We start from the raw sequence: 24506 nt of genomic DNA, 5'->3' as shown, positions 1-24506 counted from the left end.
TGTCACACAGAGTTGTGTGCTTCCGGATGCTTGATTTTGAGACCTCAAATTCTAAACTTTAGGTCTCGAAATAATTTTCATATATTGAGACGAAAATTTGGTGACGAAAATTTTGTTTCAAAAACGTATAAACCAGTTAGGGAAACTGCTTTCATGCTAAAACTGATAACACGAACATTATTTCTCAGAAACTACAGCACCTCAGTAAGTAATACTTTAAAGGAAGCTTTGTACTATCGTCACCTTTAAACTGTGAAGGTTTAATCTGTGGACATTGTGTTTGTTCGTTTGTTTCTTTGGAAAAAGGGACAAAGACCCATTAAGAAAAAAGAAAGAAAACAAAATTCCACCTCTTATACATTACTGATCTGCAAGCTAACCTGTTAACTTGGTATTATATTTTAGCAGAATGTAACTAACCAGGTAAAACAGACATTTATAACTAAACTGATTAAGAAATATTACACTTGGATACATCGGTACTCTGAGAGCGTCCTGGCGAACGTCCTGCCTGGAAATCAAACAAAAAACATTTCAATTAAATAATTGCTAGAAAAACAAGTCAAACTGGCCTAGATAATGAGGTTTTAAAAACATGAACACCAGCTACAAAAAGGTCTTGTGTGGAGTTTTTGCACAATACAATACTTGATTTGTAGACCACCATAAATTCTTGTTCTGTTAGGGAGGATGGACGAGCAAGTGTAGATTCGTGAATAGCATGTATGAGCCATTACATTGTAGTCGCGAATCTACACTTAATTCTCTGACTTAAACTATTTCCCCCATTGATTGTGTAACAGTTTCAATGAATTGGATCATCCCTATTGTAAGAACTCTAGTTAGACTATTTTCGTATACGTTGTCAAACGACGATTGGCACATTTTAAAACTATTTTACCAAAATATTTAGGTATATTTTAGTGCTTGCAACAATATCAAGTACATGTGTACAAAGTCAGTTTGTTCAGCTAACAATAAATTGTCATTTTTCTCAACTGGAAAATAATTTTGTAAATTGAAAGATAACATTATATTCAGCTATGTTAGTGCTGCATTTCATGTTATGTTTCAGTTTGGAAAGACAGTATTTTTCTGAGTTGAACTACTATTAAAGTTTGTAATGAATCCACACTCAACTGTAGATTCGCAACGAAGTGTAGATTTGTCAAAATAATCTACACTTTCAACAATAGAGTGACGTCACAGAAATAGTTTAAAAACGATGATCGACAAATTTGTTGATTTTGTTCTACAGAAAATTGCTTGCAAGCAAAAGCATGATATACATAGGTGGTATGAACATGTATGTTAAATTAGTATAGGGGCAAGTTTGAGTGGAGCTTGAAAGCAAGCCCAAAATTAATTGATATTGCTGAGCAAATATAATGGGGGTAAATTTTCACTAAAGTTCATCTCCAGATCACGTGATCCATAAGGTAAAATTAGAGGTCAAAAGGTTAAACGTAATATGTTCCTACAAAAAAGTTAATGGCAGATTTGGAAAGCTTTTGCAATTTCCTTTCCAAAGACACCAATAGACCGATTGCGCTCCGTGCGTCACGCGACCTATAGTGCGTGCTGCATATAAACGTATGTTAAAAAGACATGATTACTGTTGCGATTTTTGGCTCAAAAAAGAACCAAATTCTTGAAATCACTGAAAAAATATTCCGGAGTTTGTAACATGAGAGACCTTACCGGCGGCTGAACAATGCCAGTAATTGGTAAAACACAGTCCACCAATAGGAAATTCCAAGATAATTTTCACACAATGTCGTGTGTTTGTGCACGGAAAGTGTGGTTTTGCTACCAATATTTTCAATAAAATTTTTATCAAGAAACTGCAAATCCCTTGATGTTCACCCTCAAAATGTTCTATTAGAAGGGGTAGCGGTCAGCTATGAGTAGGACAACTTCGCGATCTCACTATTGCAGCCCCGCCCACGCCGTGCACAACGCAAAACCCATGGCATGTGAGCTCACTCAACCCTCAGTAATTTACGTAGTCTAACCATACTCTCAAAATAACCTCTTTTGTAGTACTGGGAACATCAAACAGCAAATGTGATTTAAATCATTGTCACAATATTCAACTTTATAAAAAGGGCTCTGTTTATAGTTATAAAGTGTAATTAATTGAAAATACAGCCAATTATAGTCCATCGGTACGAGTTTTCCCATGTCTTTACTGTGAAGCTGTGTTTTTCTATACCCACTGTAGGTCACGTGATCACATGTAAATATTGGTAGCGCAATCGGTCTTTTTGCAACCAATTTTACCGCCTTTGATTGGCAATTGGCATGGACACCGCAATTTCACCAGAGAATTAATGCTTATAAAAAATGTGTAACCAATGCAAAATTATTGGGTTTGAATTGAAAGTCATCATAGGGGCCTATTAATTTGCTCACAGTTTGTCAATTTAATTGTACAAACCGTTAATAAAACCGTTTCAAACTATCACCTTTGCGTAAACGTTTGCTTTTTCTACTTGTATGTGTGTGTATAATATCAAATAATTTAGCTGGCCTTGGTCTCGGCCTTGAACACTGTGGCCTTGGCCTTGACCTTGGTCGCTGTGACTTGGTCTCGTTCTGATACGCGCAAGGTTTGCACAGTCTATTGCAAATTTGTTTTTGGACAGACTTATAAATGAGGACATTAATTTTTCAATGCCCGATGTTTCTCAACTTTTAGTGGATAGGACAGCTGTATTATAACCCAGATGTAGCATGCAAACCTGTATACAAAGAGGGACAGTTCTGGAAAACATGTCTAGTAAAATAACTTTTCAGGGGATATTGTATTAACCCCTGATTTGAGACCTTTGTCCTGTTGTACAAATGTAGCATACAAGAATGGACAGTCTGCCATGCTACCACCATAGCAAGTCATTATATTCAGCTCAATGGAAGAGAATCTGAGCATACATAACTCACAACTAAGGTTTTGCAAATCACAGTGCATGCACACATGGCGACATTGAATCCTGGAACTAATTGTCAGAACCTTTGTTGTCTCAAGTCATAGTTTCATTGGGGCAACAGTATTTTGGAAAACAATTACTCAAAAAGGTCAAATTCTACCACAAATGGGCAATGGAATTATTTTTTAAATATCGACATGTAGTGGCTTTTCAAGTCGTGGTAAAGCAGTGATTTTATCATGGAGTAAAAAGGGATAAAAAACCCACACATTTTAAACTTGGATTATTTGGGGTAGGAATCCCGATTGCTTTCAACTTAAGTTACAGGTACAAGTAATTACGCTTCTTAAAACTTCTTGGCAGCAAACTGCTTATATTTTCAAAGTGATATGATGTACAAATATTTAAAGTGAAACTGACAACAGTATGTTATGACTTACCACTTGATTCTGTCTTTGTCGTTCTTCTAATTGGCTTTCCTGAAGTGCTTTGGCTAATGCCATATCTTCTTCTTCTTGATGTGATTGCTCATTAGAGGCTTGTTTTGACTGTTGATGGTCAGCCAATGACATTTGAATAGCACGAGCCATAGCTTCATCCTCAGACTGTTGGATTCAAATAAAGACATTTTAAAACTATTACATACATGTAGGCCTCAAATATCAATTCTGTTAGCTGCCATAATGTTATCTGTAAGCCAAGCATGTAAATTAAAATGATGGAATTAAATTTACTGTGGACTAATTGTTTAGTGTGGTCAACTGTAACTTAGTTACTTGTACAGCTTGTTACCTCACTTAATTCTCATTAATGGCGCTCCTTGGTACATGTATTACAAAGACAGATGAATGTGCTACAACAATTGTGTTTTAAAGCTATTATGAACTGTGTGTAACGGCTTTCATTTAGTTGTACTGTAAAGACACCATTTGTCAGATTGACATGAGATCGCAAGCTGTGGCCGAAATATGTTCTAATTTTCCCATGATAAAACATTCAGTTTATAGGTAATAAATGTTGTGGACAATTCCAAGCAAACATGGACATGACACAAACAAATAAATTTTGTGTCACAACTTTCTTTCCACTTGAAAGTTATAGCTAAAGTATGAAAGGAAAATACATTCTGTGCCATTTTGTACAAATTCAGCTCATGTTTGAACAGACCCTTAAAAGTGAGCACATTCAGGTGGTTTCTTCAAATATTTTCCCCCACAAAGATTCTTCCAGCAAAATTTTTATAATTGTGATTAGCAGCAGGTACAACTTTTTAAAATCCCGAATAAATTTTAATTTGTGTTTCTCATTTAGGCAATGTGTGAGTGTACTTGTGGGAGCTTAAACAGGGTGTAATGTGACTGACCGAGAGATGAAGTTATTTCAATTGCAAGAACAATCCACTGAATATCTTGATGGCATTTCAAAATATGCTTCTACATGTACCCTTATTACCAAGTCTGAAATGAGTAAAGAAATCAACACTCTAGTTGGTATATTTAATAATGAGTCATTAAAAAGTGTAATGCGACTAACCGGTAATGCGACTGACCATGCAATGTAATGCAACTGACCAAATCTGTTTTCAAGAGGAGGACGCTTAGAGTTCAGCAAAGTTGGATATTTTGGTTATGAGTTAAAATAGAGGACAATATTACATGAATTAAGAGATCTGGGCTCTGCAGATGCCACTCATGCCCTTCCCACAACGCATTTTACCAAACCACATGCTGAAAACTATAATATGTGTTGTACATGTGTTTCATCATTTTTACAGAGTCTTAAAGCCATTTTTCCCTTTTCGGTACAGAAAAAAAAAAAAAAAGTTCACAGATTGCTCTGTGTATGTTTGCAGGAACACCATTACTCACTCTGCTCTTTTGTCCATTTGTGCATGAATTTTAAAACCAACAGTGATTTTCTCTGTCTGCCCACAGTTGTCATACACAGATTTCTTCAACAAAAATTTGTCTCTATACATGTATGAACTAAAAACCATTTGACACTTTTGGTACAGAATTTGTTTTAAAGTTCACAGATTTACAAATCACTTACAGGATTTACAGAAGGTAATGATGAAAGACTTCTCTTGAAATATTGTTCCATGAAATGCTTTACTTTTTTAGAAAACATTAAAACAATATAAATTCTCGATAGCGAGAATTACGGATTTATTTTAAACACATGTCGATGACACGGTGAAATGTGCGGAAACAAGAGTGGGTTTTCCCATTATTTTCTCCTGACTCCGATGACCGATTGAGCCTAAATTTTCACAGGTTTGTTATTTTATATATAAGTTTTGATACACGAAGTGTGGGCCTTTGGACAATACTGTTTACTGAAAGTGACCAATGGCTTTGATGTTAATATATTATGCAATAAAATAAGAAGGTTTTTGGTGTTGTAATACACTTTTTACATCACAAAACACATTGTTTGTTGCATTGAGGAACCTGTAATAACCAACCAAGGCCATTTTAAATTCACAGACCACTTTTAAACAATAACCCAAACTTTTAATTTTCAGGGACAAAATGTTTACTTATGTGTGTAAGTCACTTTAAATCTGTGATTTCATTTTTTTTTCCATTACATACTTAGCAAGATATTTAACATTTTATGTTAAATGCACAACTCTAACAAAAAATAGTTAGTAAAATGGGAAATAATAATACTAGGAAAAATGCAAACTTGCTTCTCTAAAAATACACATTGTAGCCTTGTTTCTATGACTTTTAAGATAAAAAGCTTGATTATTTTAGTAAAAACAAGTGAAATTAATTTATTTAATTTGTTGATAAGGAATGAACAAAATTTTGCCAAATTAGAACTGTTTGGGCTCCATTGGGCTTGGTTAAAGCCATTGGACCCTTTCTGTGAACAGTGTTGTCCAAGGCCCACACTTTGTGTACCACAACTTCTATATCAAATAACAAACCTGTGAAAATTTAGGCTCAATCGGTCGACGGAGTCGGGAGAAAACAACGGAAAAACCCACCCTTGTTTCCGCGCGTTTCGCCGTGTCATGACACGTGTTTAAAATAAATCCGTAATTCTCGTTAACGAGAATTTGTATTGTTTTGCTGTTTTCTCAAAAAGTAAAGCATTTCATGGAATAATATTTCAAGAGAAGTCTTTCACCATTGCCTTCTGTAAACCCTTGTAAGTTATTTGTAAATCTGTGAACTTTTATTTTTTGAACTTTTAACCGAAAGGGTCCAATGGCTTTAAAGTGACCGCAAAAACTGTAATGCGACTGACCATGGTTTTGCCACGTAAACCCAAAAGTTCAAGTTGCTGACTGTTTTTAAGTATCCTGTTGGATACTCATGTATAAGAGTTGTGTGTTTAATTTAGTAAAACTTTTGCAAGCTTTTTAAGTTTGAGGAAACTTTTGAATTGAGACAAGTGTATTTTTTACCATGTCCATTTTGTGTAATGCAACTAATTGCAAAGCCCACAGCATTTTTAATATCATCACTTTTGCCTTAGGTGTCAAGTACAAAATAGTCTATAAACTTAGTGGAAATAATATCTCGCATAGAAATACTAGCACCAAGATCAAGAAATGACACAGAAAAGTGTAATGCGACTGACCATGGAATCGCCCTTGTGGTTTATTACAACAGTTTTTGTATTTGGTAAAATATATCACTAGCAAAAAGGATGTCAAACAGATTTTTTGGCTGAATATGCAACTTTGCAGCTGTAGTGTATTGACCATCACTGTGGCACTACTTTCTGGAATCATAGTGCACAGTCTATGTATGCAGGTTTAAGAGTCAATCTGAGTTTATGTTATTAAACCACTTTCCAAGTGTGCAGCTATGTGTGCTAGTTTAGCTACTCTGACTAAAGTGTATCCCCTTGCAAATAAGGAAAGGTTTGCAGTAATAACATGTAATGACTAATTTCTAAATGAGTTGGGGTGGTTCTGAAAAGAACTGTTGGTTTCAACTCAACGTTTCGATCAGTATGCTCTGATCATCTTCTAGAGAAAGCTGAAACCACTGGTTCTTTTCAGAACCACCCCAACCCACATAGAGATAGTCATTTCATGGTGCTGCCGCAACCTTTCCATATCGTATTTCCACCATGCAAAGTTTCAAATTCTACCCTTGCAAAGACGCAATATTGCGCCAATATCCATCACAAAAGATGCTCATGGGGCAAAAAAACAGACAAATTAATGGTAGGAATTAATTATTTATGGATGGAAATAAGTATATAGAAAGCTACTACAGAACCTTACAGAAAAAGAAACAGATCAACACTTATATGGGTAATAAGCTTGAGTGAACAACCATGTTTTGAGAGTTTCCTTTAAACTACTCACAGAAGATATGTTGCGAATATTATGAGGAATTTTCTTCAAAAAAAGAGGACCGGCATTAAAGAATGATGGATCCCCCGGGTATTGTGAGTGAGAGAAACAACAAGCAAGGACAAATCTAAAGATCCAAGGCTTAAGAATTATATTTTAGGACGAAACCTTGTAATGAATGCAAAACAAGAAAGACCAACTTAACAGTAATACGATAATAAAAAGGGACGGGAATTTATAATTGGAGTAATGTGTTGTCTGAGCTAATGAAACTATGCATGCTGCATTATTTTGAAGTCTCTGTCGACGCTGTAAGGTATACGAGAATTACAAACATCAAACAAGATTGGGACCTAAGAGCATGCACAGGGTTTTGGAGGCAGAACGAGAGAGATATTTCCAAATAATTGGTACCTGACAGACTTACAAACATTAGAAATAAGCTTAAACAATGAAATTGTTGAATCAAATATTACCCCTAAACTGCATAAATGTGGAGATTTGAAATGAATCTTGATCCATTTTACAACTTGCACACAGACTGAATATGACAGTTCAGCTCTACTTGTGTTGCAAATGTCCACACTGCCTATCACTGTTACATGTGAACTTGATTGAACATTTATGACTTATCGTATGTGACGACCCGGAGTCAACCACAAATCTAACACAAAAATGACATACTCTAGCCTGTACAATGAGTGACACAAGCAGGTATTCTGTTGACATATCTAGCCTGTACAATGAATGACACAAGCAGGTATTCTGGAATCTGATTTATTAGAGCAACATCATGAAGTTCTCAATTTTGCACAGGGTAAGCTTTTAAATGATAATTGTTCCGCCCCGTTACCTGAGAAATTGATAATCCAAAGTGTAGTCGTGTGTGTGTTGCAGAAACTGTGACCATACCATCGAAGTCTGAAATTGTACTAAGTGGAAAAATAAGAGTAAGAGGGGCCTTGCCAAAAGTAGCCATGCTTAAAGCTACATGTAATCCACAGTACTACAAAAAGTCTGCTGGTGTATTATTGGCAGAACTTTGGTTAGTCCCAAAAGCCTAATCATACCCCTGCGTGTTATTAACCTGACACCGTCAAATCTTGTTTTTATACAGGGGAACCAATGTGGCATGTGACCCAAGTGACATCCGACATAGCGGATGACTCGTCTTGCCAGCCTGCTGAGTTGGGGCCATCCCTCACAAAGTTATTGGACAGGAGTTCAGAGGGGTTGACGACTGCACAAAGTGACTTACTACAACATCTACTCCATTAACATCAAGGTGCTTTTACGGGTGAAGATGGGACAATAGGGAGAACTAAATAAGTGTATTATCAAATTGACATGGGTGATGCTCGACCTATAAAACATTCTCAAGCTAGATGTTTTTCGCCCTTCACACAGTCCCTGGGCATCACCTGTTGTAGTGGTCCAGAAAAAAAGATGGTACGTTAAGATTCTGTATTGACTATCGTGAACTGAACCAAGTCACCCAAAAAGATACCTATCCACATCCCTGCATAGATGAAAGCATAGATGCATTGGCCCCTTCATTTTGGTGTTCAACACTGGATTTGTGTCTGAGTATTGGCAGACTGATCAGCTCATCCAAATGACCGTGACAAGACAGTGTTCACTACGAGTGCTGGTCTGTATGAATTTAATGTTCTTCCCTTTGGGTTGTGTAATGCGCCAAGTACTTTTGAAAGATTAATGGAAGTGGAGGACTGCAGTCTTACCTGGATGATGTGATTTTATTATCTCAAACATTTGATGAACATATTGTTTGGCTGTCAACAGTATTTAATGCATTTCCGAACTCTGGGTTGAAACTGAAGCCAAAGAAGTGTTCTTTGACGCACCGAGAGGTTCTGTATCTTGGGCATGTGGTGCCTCCTGATGGTATTTCAGCAGATCCAGAGAAGATTCCGAGAATACATGAGTGGCCTACCCCAAATTGCGTGACTGACATCAGAAGCTTTGTTGGACTCTGTTCGTACTACCGTATGTTCGTGACTGGGTTCGCCCATATTGCCACCCCTCTGCATAGACTTACAAAGAAGGCTGCCAAGTTCATTTGGACTGAAGAGTGCGTAACGGCATTCCAAAATTTGAAAACGGTACTCACCACATCTCCAATTTAGGTTAACCCAGATGTCAATAAGAGTTTCATTCTAGACACAGACGCAAGTGATAGAGGTATAGGAGCTGTCTTGTCACAGGTACACGATGGTAAGGAGAGAGTTATTTGTTACGCTAGCCGAACCCTTAGCAAAGCTGAACGTCGATACAGATCTGCATCATTGGATTTGTTTCAAGCTAAATACCCTGGAGCTGGGATTGTACTTCTAGGTGACTTTAACAGACTTGACACGGATTTGGTTTGCCGCCTCACTGGGTTGGTGCAAGATGTAAATACCACTACAAGAGACCAGTCTATCTACGATAAATAATGACTAACATCCAACAGCACTATAAGGAACAGCTGTCAACTTCGCCCATCGGTAGAAGTGATCACAATACCACTGTATTGTGATCACTTCTACCGATGGGTGCTTTGGCGTCCGATTATCTACACAAAGAAGATAAATACCACCCCAGCAACCGTTCTCACTATCCCAATTTGGTAACTCCCGGGAGTACTAATTCCCAGGAATATGCACGGTCGTTTCACACTTACACTCAAACCCCGGGAAATGTGGTCAGCCCATGCGGAAGTTACCAATGTTTGTGGGCGGAAGTCCGTTCCCACAATGCCACGCGCATGCTGTTTTTTACGGTGACCGGCTGCAAATGTACTTCCATGCCACCCAAAATGGCTGCCAGTCGTGTATTTGCATGTTGTTATACAAATGTTTGTGTGTTTACGGCAGAGAAGAAGTCTTGCAGTTCGGGGAAGACGTCGCCGACAGCTTGTCAGGAGAAGAAGATTGCTGTGGCAGTGTTTAAAAGACATTCAGTATAACAATCGGATGGAATTTGTCGTACTATTAACGGGTTTCATGGCACTTGCCGGAAGTATTGGTGAAAGGTCAATCTGGTCTACCAAGAAGAGCGGTCACTGTTGGTGGGAGCAAGTTGCTAATAGAAAATGCGAAAGGGAGCTCTTCATTTGCGAGAGCTTTTTTTTCTTCTTTTGAGAACTGTAATTGAATGGACTTTTGTGTCCGTGTTTTACTCAGAGGTTTGTGTCTGCATTCATTTCAATTTTTGTCTGTTCACACTATAGTTATTTCCCGAGAAATTCCCGGAAACATTTGGTCATTCTGTTCACACTACAAAAATACTCCCGGGAACTTCACGGGAAACAACATTTTCCCAAGAAATAATTAACCCTGCTCAGGGGCAGGGTTAAGGGATTCAACCCCGCGGTAAGGCCTAGTAATTTTCTGAATGGCATTTTGGAAGGATTGCATAATAATGTCCATGATGCTAGTACCAATGTTATTAAGGGTTTTATTAGAAAATACCGCATTATAAAAATGTAAACTGTATTACTACCAACATCAACAACGTCAATTCATACATACCAATGCAGATTGTGTAGACTGACCATGCTGATTATCTCTCAAGGTCTTCTGCTGTTGTCTACTTGCCAACCGTTCTCTTCTTTCTCTATCAGATAAAGTGACATAAATAAGTACATGAACATTTAACATCCATTGCCAAGTGATAAACTATGAGTATTAAGTATGTTGGGGAAAACCACTTATAATATCTAGGCGCATGTGATTGTCCCAAATTAATTATAGAAGTTAAGAACCCTTGTTCATTTGATAAAATGATGACAGGACTTCGAAGTTGGCTCTCCACAGAAAATATTGGTTTTTGTAATACATTTTCTTTCAAGAACCAACTTCGAAGCCCTGTCAACATTTTATCAAATAAGGAAGGGCTCTATAATTAATTTGGCTCTTGACAGAAAATATAAAAAACACCCATATTCTTTGTAACCTTTGACCTTGGCAACAGTTACCAACCAACATTAAACTAACACCATTTGTAAAAACAAGTCCAGTCTATATCTTGACAAAAATTCGTTTTGGAGACCTATCAAATGAAGAAGGGCTCTATAATTAATTTGGGACAACCATATGTGCGTAAGTATTATAAGTGGCTGTCTCAAACTGAAAAGATAGAGCCCTTGTTCTTTAGATAAAATCTTGTAAAAGGCTCTGAAGTTGGTTCTTGACAGAAAAAGAAAAAAAACCACCGATATTCTTTGTAACCTTTGACCTTGGCAACAATTACCAACCAACATTAAACTAACATCATTTGTAAAAGCAAGTCCATTCTATATCTGGACCAAATTTGTTTTGGAGACCCAATCCCCTTCATGGTTTGCCAACATTTTGAAATTGGGGGATATATTTCTCACTTTCGGTTGCCACAGCAATGCAATGACATGCAGGCTTGTATTGTGACCTTTGGTCTGTAATATTTGTTAGCGCCACTCAAATCCCATTTGGTGTTTGCTTTTTATGTGTTGCTACGAATCTATATAATCATAAAACGCAGACAATTTAATGGGATCATATTACTTTTGTTGGGATGACCTTGGCACACATTTTTGTGTTTACCGGGAATGTACTATTTCTTTCACGAAGGCTTTTAGGCCGAAACTTTGATAACTGATAACTCCCAAACCGAAAGCGTCAGCAAAGTAATATTTTGGATTTTTTCGTTTGGTATGATGATGTATCACACTAATTTTTTAGAAGAAGATCTGAGAACCCATGAATCACCACTTGGTACACAAGCTGTAAAGAACATTATGGTTGTTTTTTGTCAGCAGAGAAAATATTTTTTTTGGGCAAAGAATATTTCATCCACTGAAACAACTAACATTCCCTATAACAATTGGGTTATATATTGGGTTTATGTTATTTCAAATGGCAATGTACATGTAGATTAAACAAGTTTGTTGTGTGGTTGTAGACTTGTTGTTAAATGGCTGCCGCGATAGCAAGATGACTCTCTTGCTAGACTGCTGCTATGCGCGACACTACTGTTCCAAAGATGAAAAGTAGCCCAACCTCTCTTGTAAGCTTGGGCGGTTCCTTTGGTTACCCGGTTCTACCCGGTTCCAATTTGAGAACTGGACCCGCGGGTCCACTCTTCTGTGGAACCGAGTACCTGCTTTTGTCGGTTCCAATTTTAAAAGACCGACTCCCAATTATAAATGACTCTGTGCAGCCGGTCCTGGGACCAAACCGGCTCAAAAATTTGAGGCTTGACGTTGAAAGCATTGAACGCAGAAAGGCATCAAGGAAGTGTTCTCGGTCCGCTTCGCTTCAACCTTTTCATAAAGTGACATATAAAAAAACATATCTGCAACCGCTCTTCTTTTTGCTGATGACACCATCATATATCGTTCAATCAAAACTTCAGCTGATGAACAATCTCTGCAGTCTAACATTTCTATGTCAATGGAGCATAGCAAATACATGTAGTATGAAGATCGACAAGGACAAATCGAAAGTGATGCATCTTCCTCATTACACACTCTAAGGTAGTGCCCTTGGTGTTGTAGCATCTTATAAATACCTTGGGATAACTGTTAACAACAAGTTGAACGATCATGTCAATACTATTTTATCTAAAGCCAACAAAACTCTTGGTTTCATTTGGCAAATTGCTGGGGGGTCATCTTCACATGCCCTTCGATGCCTTTACATATCGCTATTTCTGCCTATCTTACAGTATGGATTACCAGCCTGGTACCCATACACTGCCACTTTATCAGCAAAGTTAGAAAGGGTACAACGTAGGGCAAGCAGAATGTGTTTGAAGCAACGGCGAGGTGACATGCCTTATGAGGAACGGTTAAAATCACTCAACTGGAGAGCCTTCCTAACAGGAGACAGCGGCACATCATTGTTTTCACAATTAAATCTTTATTTGGACTAATTGACTGTGTAACGGCACCCCACACTCCGAAAATTGGGGCCACCGCCAGTTATGAAATGCCACTAAATAAATATACATGTAGTTGTCTTACAACACAAACAACTTAAATTGATGCACACGGAAAGTTTATAGCATTTCACAGTAATTTAAATGATTTTAATAAATGTTGGCACTATCATTATGGTCGCCCAGGGGAGGCAGTTTACTTGTAACTCTCTATAGAAAAATATGACCAGACAATATTAATGAAATATAAAGCAATTAGCAAAACCAGCTAGAGCATTACGTGGGAATAAGTGATGTTTTTTTTGGCGCTACAACACCCCAGAGCATGGTCCAGCAAAAGCAGGAGCAGTTGGCACTGCATGCACAAGATTAGTTATAATAGTAAAATATAACTAGCCAAATAGATACATGTAAGGAACGAGCATAGTGGAAATATATGAAACAAGTGAAAATCTGAGTGGAAATTTCCATGGGGGAACTTTTGTTAAAAACCTCAAGCCATCTTACAAAAGAAATTGCATAACAGCTCCAAGTGACCAATTTGGCTGTCTGGCATGGGAGTAAATGTGATCACATATTTTAGGAGTACATGAATCAAGCTGATTTTGGCAAAGTTGACCAAAAGAGGAAAAGCTATAAAATTTTAAAGTTTTTAAATAATTTGTTAAAACAAAAATCAAACTATCTTTCACTGGTTCCAGTTGAATGAGCTGAAACAATGAAAAACATAAATGATCATAACTCCTGATTGCAATGATGTACTGACTTGAAACTTAAATCAAACATTGCTTCTTACATGTAGATTCATATGAAATATAAAACCCAAAGAATTAATCACAGGTTTTAGTTGAATGAGCTAAAACAATGAAAAACATTAAAGTCACCTGGAAGTGGTATTGGAAGTAAACGTTTTAGCACTAAAATATGTGTTTTGATGAGTGGAATATAAACAATTAACTAAGGTTTAAAACAAATTAGTTTCCATGTTATTTACAAATTTGAAAAACGCGCGACCCAAGAGGGCGCTGTTTGTGATGACAATCGAGGCGCAATGAATCTCATGAAGTGCCAACAAAAGATAGTGACGCTTGGCGCAAGCTAAAAACATGCCCTCAAAGTTGAGACAATACCTGATTTTTTCGCGTTAGACAAATGCTCTTTTAGGTTCGTTACGTCTTTCAGGTACTTTCTTCGACTTCCCCATGAGCTGGAAAAATTGTTGGGATGGCGTCATGTTTTAGAAAAGAACTTTTCTCTTCATGTCAAAATGTGTAGTGTATTCCGGATTCTCGAAGAACGACGGCTCGAAGTGTTTGCTGCACAGCGCTGGAAAAGACATCGGACCGGACCACTTTGCAAACTGACCCCATCTTTAGTTGTTTTGCTGCATCCAGCAGCAATACACCTGGTCGACATTGCCGGAAACAATGCAAGAAAACAACTTTTTTCGAAACGTATAAACTCACGACTTGCACATACATGTGTTCGATGTTCGATTGAGGCAAAGTCTGCCTAGCTTGACGTCACAAAAGGGGTACCCCCCACACATTTTTTTTTTAAACATATAAATCGTTCAAAACAATTACTCAAATAATTATTTTATTGTTCAGAAACATGAACTCTAATGTTTGGAGGAAAAAAATCTATTTCCAGGTGACTTTAAATGGTCATAACTCCTTGCAATGATGTACTGACTTGAAAAGTCAAACATTGCTTCGTACATGTAGATTCATATGAAAAGACACAACAAGAATTAATCACAGGTTTCAGTTGAATGAGCTAAAACAATGATTTATACGAAAAGATAAAACTAAAATAACTATTCACAGGTTTCAGTTGAATGAGCTAAGACAATGAAACACATTAAATGGTCATAACTCCTTATTGCACTGATGTATTGACTTGAAACTTAAGTCAAACATTGCTTCTAACAAGTAGATTCATATGAAAAGATAAAACTCGAAGACTTAATCACTGGTTTCAGTTGAATGATCTAAAACAATGAAACATTAAATAGACATTACTCCTTATTTCATCAATGAACTGACTTCAAACTATTGCTTTTTACATAGATTCATAAGAAAACACTGGTTCCAGTTAAATGAGCTGAAACAATGAAAACCTTAAATGGTCATAACTCCTGGTCATGACTTGAAACTTTTAGTCAAATGTCGCTTATTACATGTAGATTAATATGAAGAGAGAACTTAAAGAATTAATCACTGGTTTCAGTTGAATGAGCAAATTGAATAGGCATAACTCATTATTTCCATGTTGACTCACTTGAAATCTAAATCAAATATTACTTTTTACATAAAGATGCATATGAAACAATAGATTTCAAAGAGTGCATTCACTGAAGAGTGCAAAGTTTTAATCAAATAATGATTGCTGCTTAGATGTTTATAATATGAAAAGATAAAACTCAAAGATCACTGGTTCCAGTTGAATGAGCAATGAAAACCTTAAATGTCATAACTTCATACTTGTCAATGTCCCCACCCCTTTGACCATCAGTTGATCAAATGATTGGTTTTTCTGTCAGTCATTGGTTCTATCTGGTGATCAGCAGCTCGCAATGGCAGCTTCACTGTTCTAGTTTAAGAATGGTAATTCTAGGAATGTTAATATTTACAGACCAATCAATATCTATTCTCACAACGTTCTCTAAAATTCTTGAACGTATTGTTCACACACGTATGACACATTTTTTTCACACACGTATGACACACTTCCTGGATGATTATAACATTTTATCCGATTCCCAATTTGGATTTCGGAAAAAACACTTCACAACTCATGCCATTATTCAGTTACTAGATAATATTACCAGTAATATGGATTTACATTCAAATACAATCTAGGCATATTCCTGGACCTCTCAAAACTTTCGAATGCGCAAGTATTTTAAAAATGGTTTTCAAGAGATTAGGGTAACCCACCCCGCCCCTAAAAGGGAGCCTTCATTTGCATAAACGTGACATCATGTCGGGAACCCGAGCCGTCGGGCCCCCTGGCTGCGTTCATATAGAGACGTGTGCACTGTGTGGCCTGGTACCTAGGCGCGTGTAGTTAGGGACCAGACTCTTTTTGCCGATGATATGTTTGAATTCCCGACGTGACGTCGATGGTAGGGGGGCGGTAACAATCCACAAAAGAGGGGGGGGCATGACTTATTCGCTAATTACGCAAGTGAGATATGTCGGGGAAAAAACAAAACACATTTTATTGATGTTCAATACATTTATCAGAAATAAATGACAGCAAAATTAACTGTTTTATTTTAATTTAATGCAGCATCCCTTTAACTATTATGGTATTAGCGGGGTCGCCTTGGAGTAGTTCAGGAATTACCTTACTAATCGATGTATCAATCAATTTGTATCAATTAATGAAACTTCATCATCCCTTCAGGAAATTTCATGTGGAGTTCCACAGGGCTCCATACTTGGACCTCTGTTATTCTCTATTTAGATTAATGATTTTAATAAATCCTCAGATATGATTTCATTTATTCTTTTGCTGATGACAGCAACTTATTTTATACACATCCAAACCCTGATGTACTTTTTCGAATGGTAAATACAAAAATACACATTCCAAAATCGGAATGTCTTTATTGATAACATCAGTGGCATGGTTGGCGTGTGCGTAAAAGCGCTCGTCTCTCACCAAGGTGACCCCGGTTCGATTCCCGGCCGGGGCCATATGTGAGTTGAGTTGTGCGTTGGTTCTCTGCTGTGTGCCACGAGGGTTTTCCAGACCTTCCAATTTTCCTCCCTCGGGAAAAATCAAACACTTTCGATCTTGGCTGTGCTCCGTTGTCATAATGGGTTGATGTGGCTGGCAGCCAGAGGCGCCCTTGCATGCCTGCTTCTCGAACACGTTGTAGCCGCGCCCTTCGCAATTCAGCTCTTAGCATCGAGTAAGTATGATGATAGCCCCCCAAATTATTATTATTATTATAACACTTGCATTGTGAACACCAATTGTATAAAGTTTTTAGGATTAAATATAGATGAATCTCTCTCTTGGAATAGGCAAACTAAAAAAATATTGGTGTTATCAACAAATTTAAAGCTTTTTTGTAGTGGACAGGCCGCACCGACGAGACAATTACACCATAAAGGTTGGGTGTGCGTGCCGACCCTCCAGCGCATTTGATAATCGCGCACTTCATAAATCAGGGAACGATTTCGCCACATTTATGCCTGACACAAAAATATTGATTTTTTATTTGAAACCATTCACATTTTAATCAATTTTCCCGCAAGAAAAACGGCGCTAAACTGATAAGAAATCACCGCCGACGACTAATGTTTTCTTCCGTGATGTTGAATACTAGGGCAGTAGGGCAAAATCGACCAATGAAATCATTTGTTACGCGCTATATGGAAATTCAACAGCCAATAGAAACCACGTGTCTTTGAGCCTGTGGCTTTCTCCCCCTCAGACATTGGACAAACCATATTATTGCTAAAAATTATAATTGGTATAATTAAAGGCAATTTTCAGTTATGCTACTAATTGCATCATACACGTCCATCATCATTGCCATGTTCCAAGACATTCCCGACAATAAACATTACCCGTTCCCATCTTCCCTTATTAAAAAACAAATTCCCAAACTTATCGCATCCCGGCCCTGCAGTGTCCATATAACTTGTTCAAACTCCGTTGTTTCCTGTAAATAAACTCATTCCTGTCTTGTCTTGTCTTGTCCCGTAACCATGTCCTGTAAATAAACACATTCTCGTTCCGTTTTCCCGTATAATGACTATACATGTATGTAGGTATTTTTATGGTCATCATGATCGCTGCATAAGATAATAATATAACTGTTAAATTGTCCCCTGTCACTGCTACTCTGACGCCAACTTGGAATGGAGCTTGCACGTAGCCTGAAACTTTTGTCAGTCGAAGCCTGGAATAAAGAAAACAATTTCTAGAATTCACATGTTTTGGGCATGTAGGCCCAACCAAGATTGGAGGAAATGGCTTTTTACACATCCACCCTCACTTTGCTTTTCAATAAGCAGAGGTAAAACCATTGTTAACCACCTGCGTTCCTCCGTGGTTCCACCGGAATATTCATGGTTATTGACATGTAAATGAGCCGTCGTGGCCGTGGACCTGCCCGGTTGCTACGGGTTCTTTTGTTACAAAAATTCGCAGAATGCACGCGGAATAGACTTGGAGGTTTTGATAAGGCGCCTTAGTTATGGCATCTTGACGTGGGGTAAATATGAATAGGTAAAATTAATAGAATTAAACCCTTCAAAAAAGAGCACTTAGAATTATCAACCATGCTGATTACCGGGCTCACAGCAATCATCTTTTACAGCTCGGGACCTTCATGCATCAGCTTCACAATCAAAAACTGCCTAACACTGTGTTTAAAAATCTCTCACTGACTATGTATTTGTATGTGTACGTCGCAGAGACTAAAACTGGCACAAAATGTCAAACTTCTCCTCACACAGGCCCCCCTATAGAACATGGCCCAGTTTTATGACTCTGCTTCAACCAAACTCTGCCCATATACAACCACCATTCTCTGCTTACTGTGCAACTGCTGAAATATCTGTGCAAGTTCGAAGCAACAATTACATATGATGCGTTTCCCCGCGCACAAGCAAAAATATCCCTGCTAAGCTGTGAAATATGCTTTATGTAAGCGCATAATATCCGCGCTTCTGAAGTGTCAATTCTTTGCTTATGCAGTGAAGCAGAGTCAAATTGGACCAGTCTCACAAGATTTCCCCTCATGTACTAACAATTTTATTTTTTTATTTTACATGTTTGTAGTGTAGGCTTTACCAAACCTACTTACAGGGCAAAATTTCATGGTTCTGATAACTGTTATGGGTTCATTAGATTGAGACTCAAAGGAAAGAGGCAATGACTACTTGACTTGTTAAAGAACTCTTTGGTTCATGTTAAGGCCAAGTAATGCTTTGTACATGAGTTGCATTATACATTGTAACTTGTCAATAGAGGGCGGTTTATAAGATGAGTGGTCTACTATTAACATCTCCTTTCAGTTGAAATGTTTATCTCCAAAAGTTCAATTAAAAAGTTGAATAAATGTAACAACTTATATATTTGACTCAGGATTGTTTGATTTGTTGGTTTCTTGAGTTCATGACAATATTTTTAGAGTCCATTGTCATGTGACAAACTACTTTAAACAATAAAATCCTTGTATTTGCTCAGTGGTTTGATGTTTGATCTAGTACGAGTGGATTTCACTGAACTCTTAACCACCAAATTCTGCGCTTATGATCACCATTTAATATAATGTGCAAGCTTGGAAGCACACAAACAAAAGAAATCCCTGCTAAGCAGTCTATTTCACTTGACGTAACACAGAATTCACTGCTTCTGTAGGGCACTGAATCTTTGCTTCCAGAGCAGAGCATGACATTGGGACCATTCGCACAGGATACTTCATTATGGAAGTTCCCATCATGATAGGCCTGGGTGACTAGTAAAATTTACTACTCGACTAGTCGCACCTCAAACCCAATTGTCCAGATAAATTATGGATTCTCAAGATTTGTGCCGCAAGCGACACATTAATTATGTTGCGATTAGAAGTAAGCAACACAACTGTTTCACCAAACAAGTTGTCGGGACTATTTTTGTAGTCAACGTGTGGGCACGATTTTAACGGAGTAGAGAAAAACAGTAGTCGCGACTCTAATAATAATTCATAGTCGCGACTTTAACACTAAAGCACACTAGTCGCCTCGGCCTACTTTTGCACAAGTAGTACGGTTATCCTGCAAATGCAAATCAAATTTCAAAAAGTCACTGTTTTCGCAGTGAAAGTTTCGCAGGAGTTGAGCACAATTAGTCAACTGTAGCAAATTTTTTGTTGCGAATTGTGTCGCTAAAGAACACATTCCCTGCTAAGCTGTTAAATATGTTTAGCATATGCACAAATCCTTGATTACGTAAGCGCTGCGTTTCTTTCCTTTAAAAGCCATTGGCCCAGGACCAGACCAAACTACATAGCTTTTAAAACACAAAAAACAGCTAAACACAGCAAATACCATTCATCATGTATATCCATGTGTGAATCCAGCTGCTCAATTTCTGCATTTTTATAAAGCAAAATGTTTTGCCTATAACATTGAGCCACTCAACCACCAGAGAAACGTCAGCAAAATAAAATATCAGCTTTTGTATTCCTGACAAAGAGTTTTTGTTTGTCATGGTCTAATCTCTGAAAGTAAGCAAAATAATGGAATTAGTTTAGGCAAAAGGTCCTCGGCGCAAACAAGGTGACTTCACCCGTAAATCATTCCAAATCCCAGGCGGTCTATTTTCGTCAACCACGCTCGTCGCCTGAAACGAACCCGGTCCACGACCGGTACTGGTCAACTCGGTCCCAAACCAACTCAGTCCCAGTCAAGAGCAGTTTTTTCACTAATTTCTCAAAGACTACAACACCTCAGCAAGTAACATTAATAAATAATAATAACTAGATATAGTGTTTGTAGAAACAAACACTAGGTGTTCGGCTATTGTTGGGTCAGTGTTTGAATCAATGAAAAAAGTGTTGTTGATAGCTCGTCAAATTGCAAAGAAATCAAAACCAAACAGTTTTCTCGATGTGTAATAATTTTATGGTAAAGCATCAAAAAGTGTACGTTTCAACCTAAAAGCCTTTAAATAATGCCCTTTCAAAGCATTTTACAGGCACTTCCGGTTTAAAAAGGTCAAAAGGTCAAGAGAAGGTCACCAACATACCCATTTTTGTGAAGTACGTGAGGCCCTTTCATATGATGTATAGATTGTCAAAATAGCTTTTGTGGTCGAGGAAATGTGAACAGATGAATAATGATGACTGGAGAAGAGACTAACTAACCGGAAGGGAAATGTTTGTTGAAAATGCCTTGAAAACAGACTACATACGTAAAGCCCTTTCATATGATGTAGATTGTCAAAATAGCTTTTGTGGTTGAGGGCATAGGAACTTATACATGATGACGACTGGAGAAGAGACTAACTAACCGGAAGGGAAATGTTTGTTGAAAACGCCTTGAAAACAGACTACGCACTTAAAGCCTTTTCATATGATGTATAGATTGTCAAAATAACTTTTGTGGTTGGAGCCTTATGCATAATGATGACTGAAGAAGAGACTAACTAACCGGAAAAAGAAATGTTAGTTGAAAACGTCTTGAAAATAGACTAAAAACGAAGTTATTTATAGAAGAAAAAAATAAATAAATAAAATAATAATACAAAATTTGGTCGCCAATTGGTCTCCCATCCAAGTACTGACCAAACCCGATTTAGCATAACTTCAGTGATCGGACGGGAACCGGTGTTATCAATGTACAATAAATTCGATTTGAACCAGAAGACAAGATCAAGAGGTTAAACACCTTGAACTAAGACTATTCTACATGAAGCTTTTTCGCGCTCTATGGATGATCACTGGAGCGTGACTCTCCCGCCCAAGTGTAATGTTTATGCACATACGTGGGGATTTACGTTGTTCTTTAGACGTGAATTTTGAAATTTTCAACCTCTCTTTTGAGCCGGAAGACAAAATCAAAATGGGGTCATGTCTGTGAGGCGTTTACGGAGTTTTTAATGCCCTTTCCGATGATGTACATGTATTGATTGTAAAAATCCGTCATGCAAATCAAAAGTTATGTTTTTTTGAAATAATAAACTTTGAATTAGTGTACCTCGTCAACTGATGACGTCATCGTGACGTAACAACTTTTGCATCATCTACTGGTTATTGTCTACCTGTGTGCAAAATTTCAACTTAATGCAAGCTTCGCGTCTATGCTTTTTCTTGCGGACAATCGACAGCGAGAAGAATAAGAAAAACCAAAAAAAAAAAAAAAAAAAAAAACCCGAACAAAATCAATGAGTTGTTCGGGCTGTTCCCCGAACACCTAATAACCCGTTTTTATATAGCGCTTTTCACACCTGGAGGGCGTCCCAAAGCACTTCACAGTATTACCCCTGGTCACTGGGCCTTAATTCACTCCTTAAACCATCTCAGCTCCCTCTCCCTGGTGGGGAGTATGCAGCATTGTAAGGGAAGCTTTCAACTATCATTATCTTCAAACTGTTTAAGTTTAGTGTAAATCTGTTAAACAAACCCTTACCATTTGTACTTGTACATGTACAAAGATAAAGCTAAAACAACTGGCTCAGTCTCTGACTGGATCCATTTTAAGGCTCTCAGAAGATCATCAGATAGATCAATTAGGAAAGCCCGGCGTAATTACATCCATAACATTGTAGAAAACCTCACTTCTAATAACCCAAAACCCTTCATCAAATCAATTAGATAGACAGCCATGGGAACCAATACTCTCTCTACCCCAACTGAGTTACAGAACCTAGACAGAAAGCCATAGTGCTGAATCAGCAATTCAACTCTGTCTTCACCAAGGAGGATCTCAGCAACATCCCAAACCACGATTTATCTACAGCCCCTCCTGTTGAGAAAATTCAAATTAATGTAGAAGGCGTTTAAAAAATTACTCAAAAATCCTAACAGTCAGAAAGCCTCTGGCTCGGATGGTATTCCAGCAAGAGTACTGAAGGAATACTCGAACAGTATAGCACCAATTCTCCAAAAGCTTTACCAGAAATCCTTGGATGATGGAACACTCCCTACAGACTGGAGAGGAGCAAACGTCACACCTGTATTAAAAAAGGGCGACCGTTCAAACCCAGCAAATTACCGACCCGTATCACTAACATCTATCTGTTGTAAAACTCTTGAGCATATTATTCACTCTCATATAATGTCGCATCTTGAAGATCATCATATCCTATCAGATGAACAACATGGTTTTCGTAAGGAAAGATCATGTGAAACCCAACTTGTTAATGTTATAGATGATATCACAAGATGCCTAGACTCCAAAAGCCAGATGGATTTCATAATAATGGACTTCTCAAAAGCTTTCAACAAAGTACCCCACCAGCGACTCCTAAGAAAACTTCAGCAAATGGGTATCCAAGGTTCCCTACTGAAATGGATTGAATGCTTCCTCACCACCCGCATACAACGAGTTGTTATAGATGGAGAGTCATCAGCCCCCACTTGTGTTACATCCGGAGTACCACAAGGCACCGTCATGGGTCCTCTCTTATTCATCTTATACTTAAATGATCTTCCTAAGTCTTTAACTTCCCGGGTTAGAATGCTCGCAGATGACTGTGTCGTCTACCGAGAAATGACTTCACTAACTGAAAGTACAGAGCTACAGAAAGACATACACAGATTACAGAACTGGGCATCTAAATGGCAAATGGAATTCAATGTCTCCAAATGCTACTGTATGCACATAACGCATAAAAAGACACCACTCGCAACAAGCTACTCTCTCAACGGTCATGACTTGGACAACGTTATATCCCATACCTATTTAGGGGTACATATAAACAGTAACCTGACTTGGGCACAGCACATCGGCAAGGTAGTTACAGAGGGAAACCAAAGGCATCATACGTAGAAATCTCCACAGCTGTTCCCCACGAGTAAAGGAAGCAGCGTACAAGACCTTAGTACTCCCACGCCTGGAGTGTTGTGCTAGTATCTGGGAACCATTTTACACAAAAAACATAATCCAACTTGAGGCAGTCCAACGCAGAGCTGCAAGATGCATTTCAAACAGATACACTAAGACCGATAGTGTCTCTGCAATCATCTCAACTCTGGGCTGGAAACCTCTCGAGGAGTGCAGAATGGCTGCACGCCTATCCTTACTTTTCAAGTCCATACATTGTAATATAGCAACACTAGAGGGCGCTATTTCCACAACCCTTGTAAGCTAGTCATGAGTTACTCTGATGAATAAACGTGTATCTGGAAGTTATACTCTGTGATTAATACCAACAATTCGTGGACATGACAAGGTATCGGTGAGTGACAAATAAAAACGTAGTTGCTTCGTTCTGTACTGTATTGCTGATAATCGTTAGTGCATGTACATCTGCGGTGCACAAAACTGCAGTGTTTACTTCGTCGCCATATTTATTCAGTGCTAAACTCTGTGTACAACATGAATGACTCAATCACACCCCGTATGTCTTGGGATGACCCGGATTTGCCAAGTGCTATACAGATTTTTCGTCAGCAATCTGAATGTCAACGTACATGTCGGAATTGTGGATTGCCCATTCCTTCAAATCACGAGAGTCATGCCCTGCAATTGGTACCACATGTAATTGCTGTGGCAAGCAAAATCACTGGAGTAAAGTGTGTAAATCACAGGATCCACGACAGAACAAAAGTCAGCTAACGCGTGGCAGAGGCCGCCAGCGTGGTACAAATTCTGGTTGTC

The 24506-nt window shown here is 38.1% G+C and overlaps 1 protein-coding gene across 4 annotated transcripts; it reads right to left on the bottom strand.

Moving 5' to 3' along the window:
* LOC117293679 (AN1-type zinc finger protein 2B-like) lies at positions 1-23709 on the bottom strand. Of its 4 annotated transcripts, none has more exons than XM_033776083.1 (4): positions 23613-23709; positions 10788-10872; positions 3371-3535; positions 1-511 (listed from the first exon to the last, which is right to left on the bottom strand). In XM_033776083.1, exons 1-4 carry the CDS (start codon positions 23630-23632, stop codon positions 452-454), a joined length of 330 nt encoding a protein of 109 aa, XP_033631974.1. In that variant the 5' UTR covers positions 23633-23709; the 3' UTR covers positions 1-451. The 4 variants fall into 4 exon arrangements, with proteins under 4 accessions (XP_033631974.1, XP_033631971.1, XP_033631973.1 ...); XM_033776080.1 differs by lacking the exon at positions 23613-23709 and adding an exon at positions 13454-13541; XM_033776082.1 differs by lacking the exon at positions 23613-23709 and adding an exon at positions 11636-11695.
* Positions 23710-24506: the final 797 nt, after the last annotated feature.

This window comes from Asterias rubens, chromosome 8 (genome assembly GCF_902459465.1).
Source record: "Asterias rubens chromosome 8, eAstRub1.3, whole genome shotgun sequence".
Classification (NCBI taxonomy): Eukaryota; Metazoa; Echinodermata; class Asteroidea; order Forcipulatida; family Asteriidae; genus Asterias; species Asterias rubens.
This window is presented reverse-complemented; position numbering and strand designations above follow the sequence as displayed.

Excerpts from the sequence above, each read along its gene's own strand:
- LOC117293679 (XM_033776080.1), bottom strand. The coding sequence starts at position 13,500 with ATGCTCTGGGGTGTTGTAGCGCCAAAAAAAACATCACTTATTCCCAC. Across the intron at positions 3,536-10,787 it reads AGTCTACACAATCTGCATTG|TCTGAGGATGAAGCTATGGC; the intron begins GTATGTATGAAT and ends TGAATCCAACAG. Across the intron at positions 512-3,370 it reads GACAAAGACAGAATCAAGTG|GCAGGACGTTCGCCAGGACG; the intron begins GTAAGTCATAAC and ends TTTGATTTCCAG.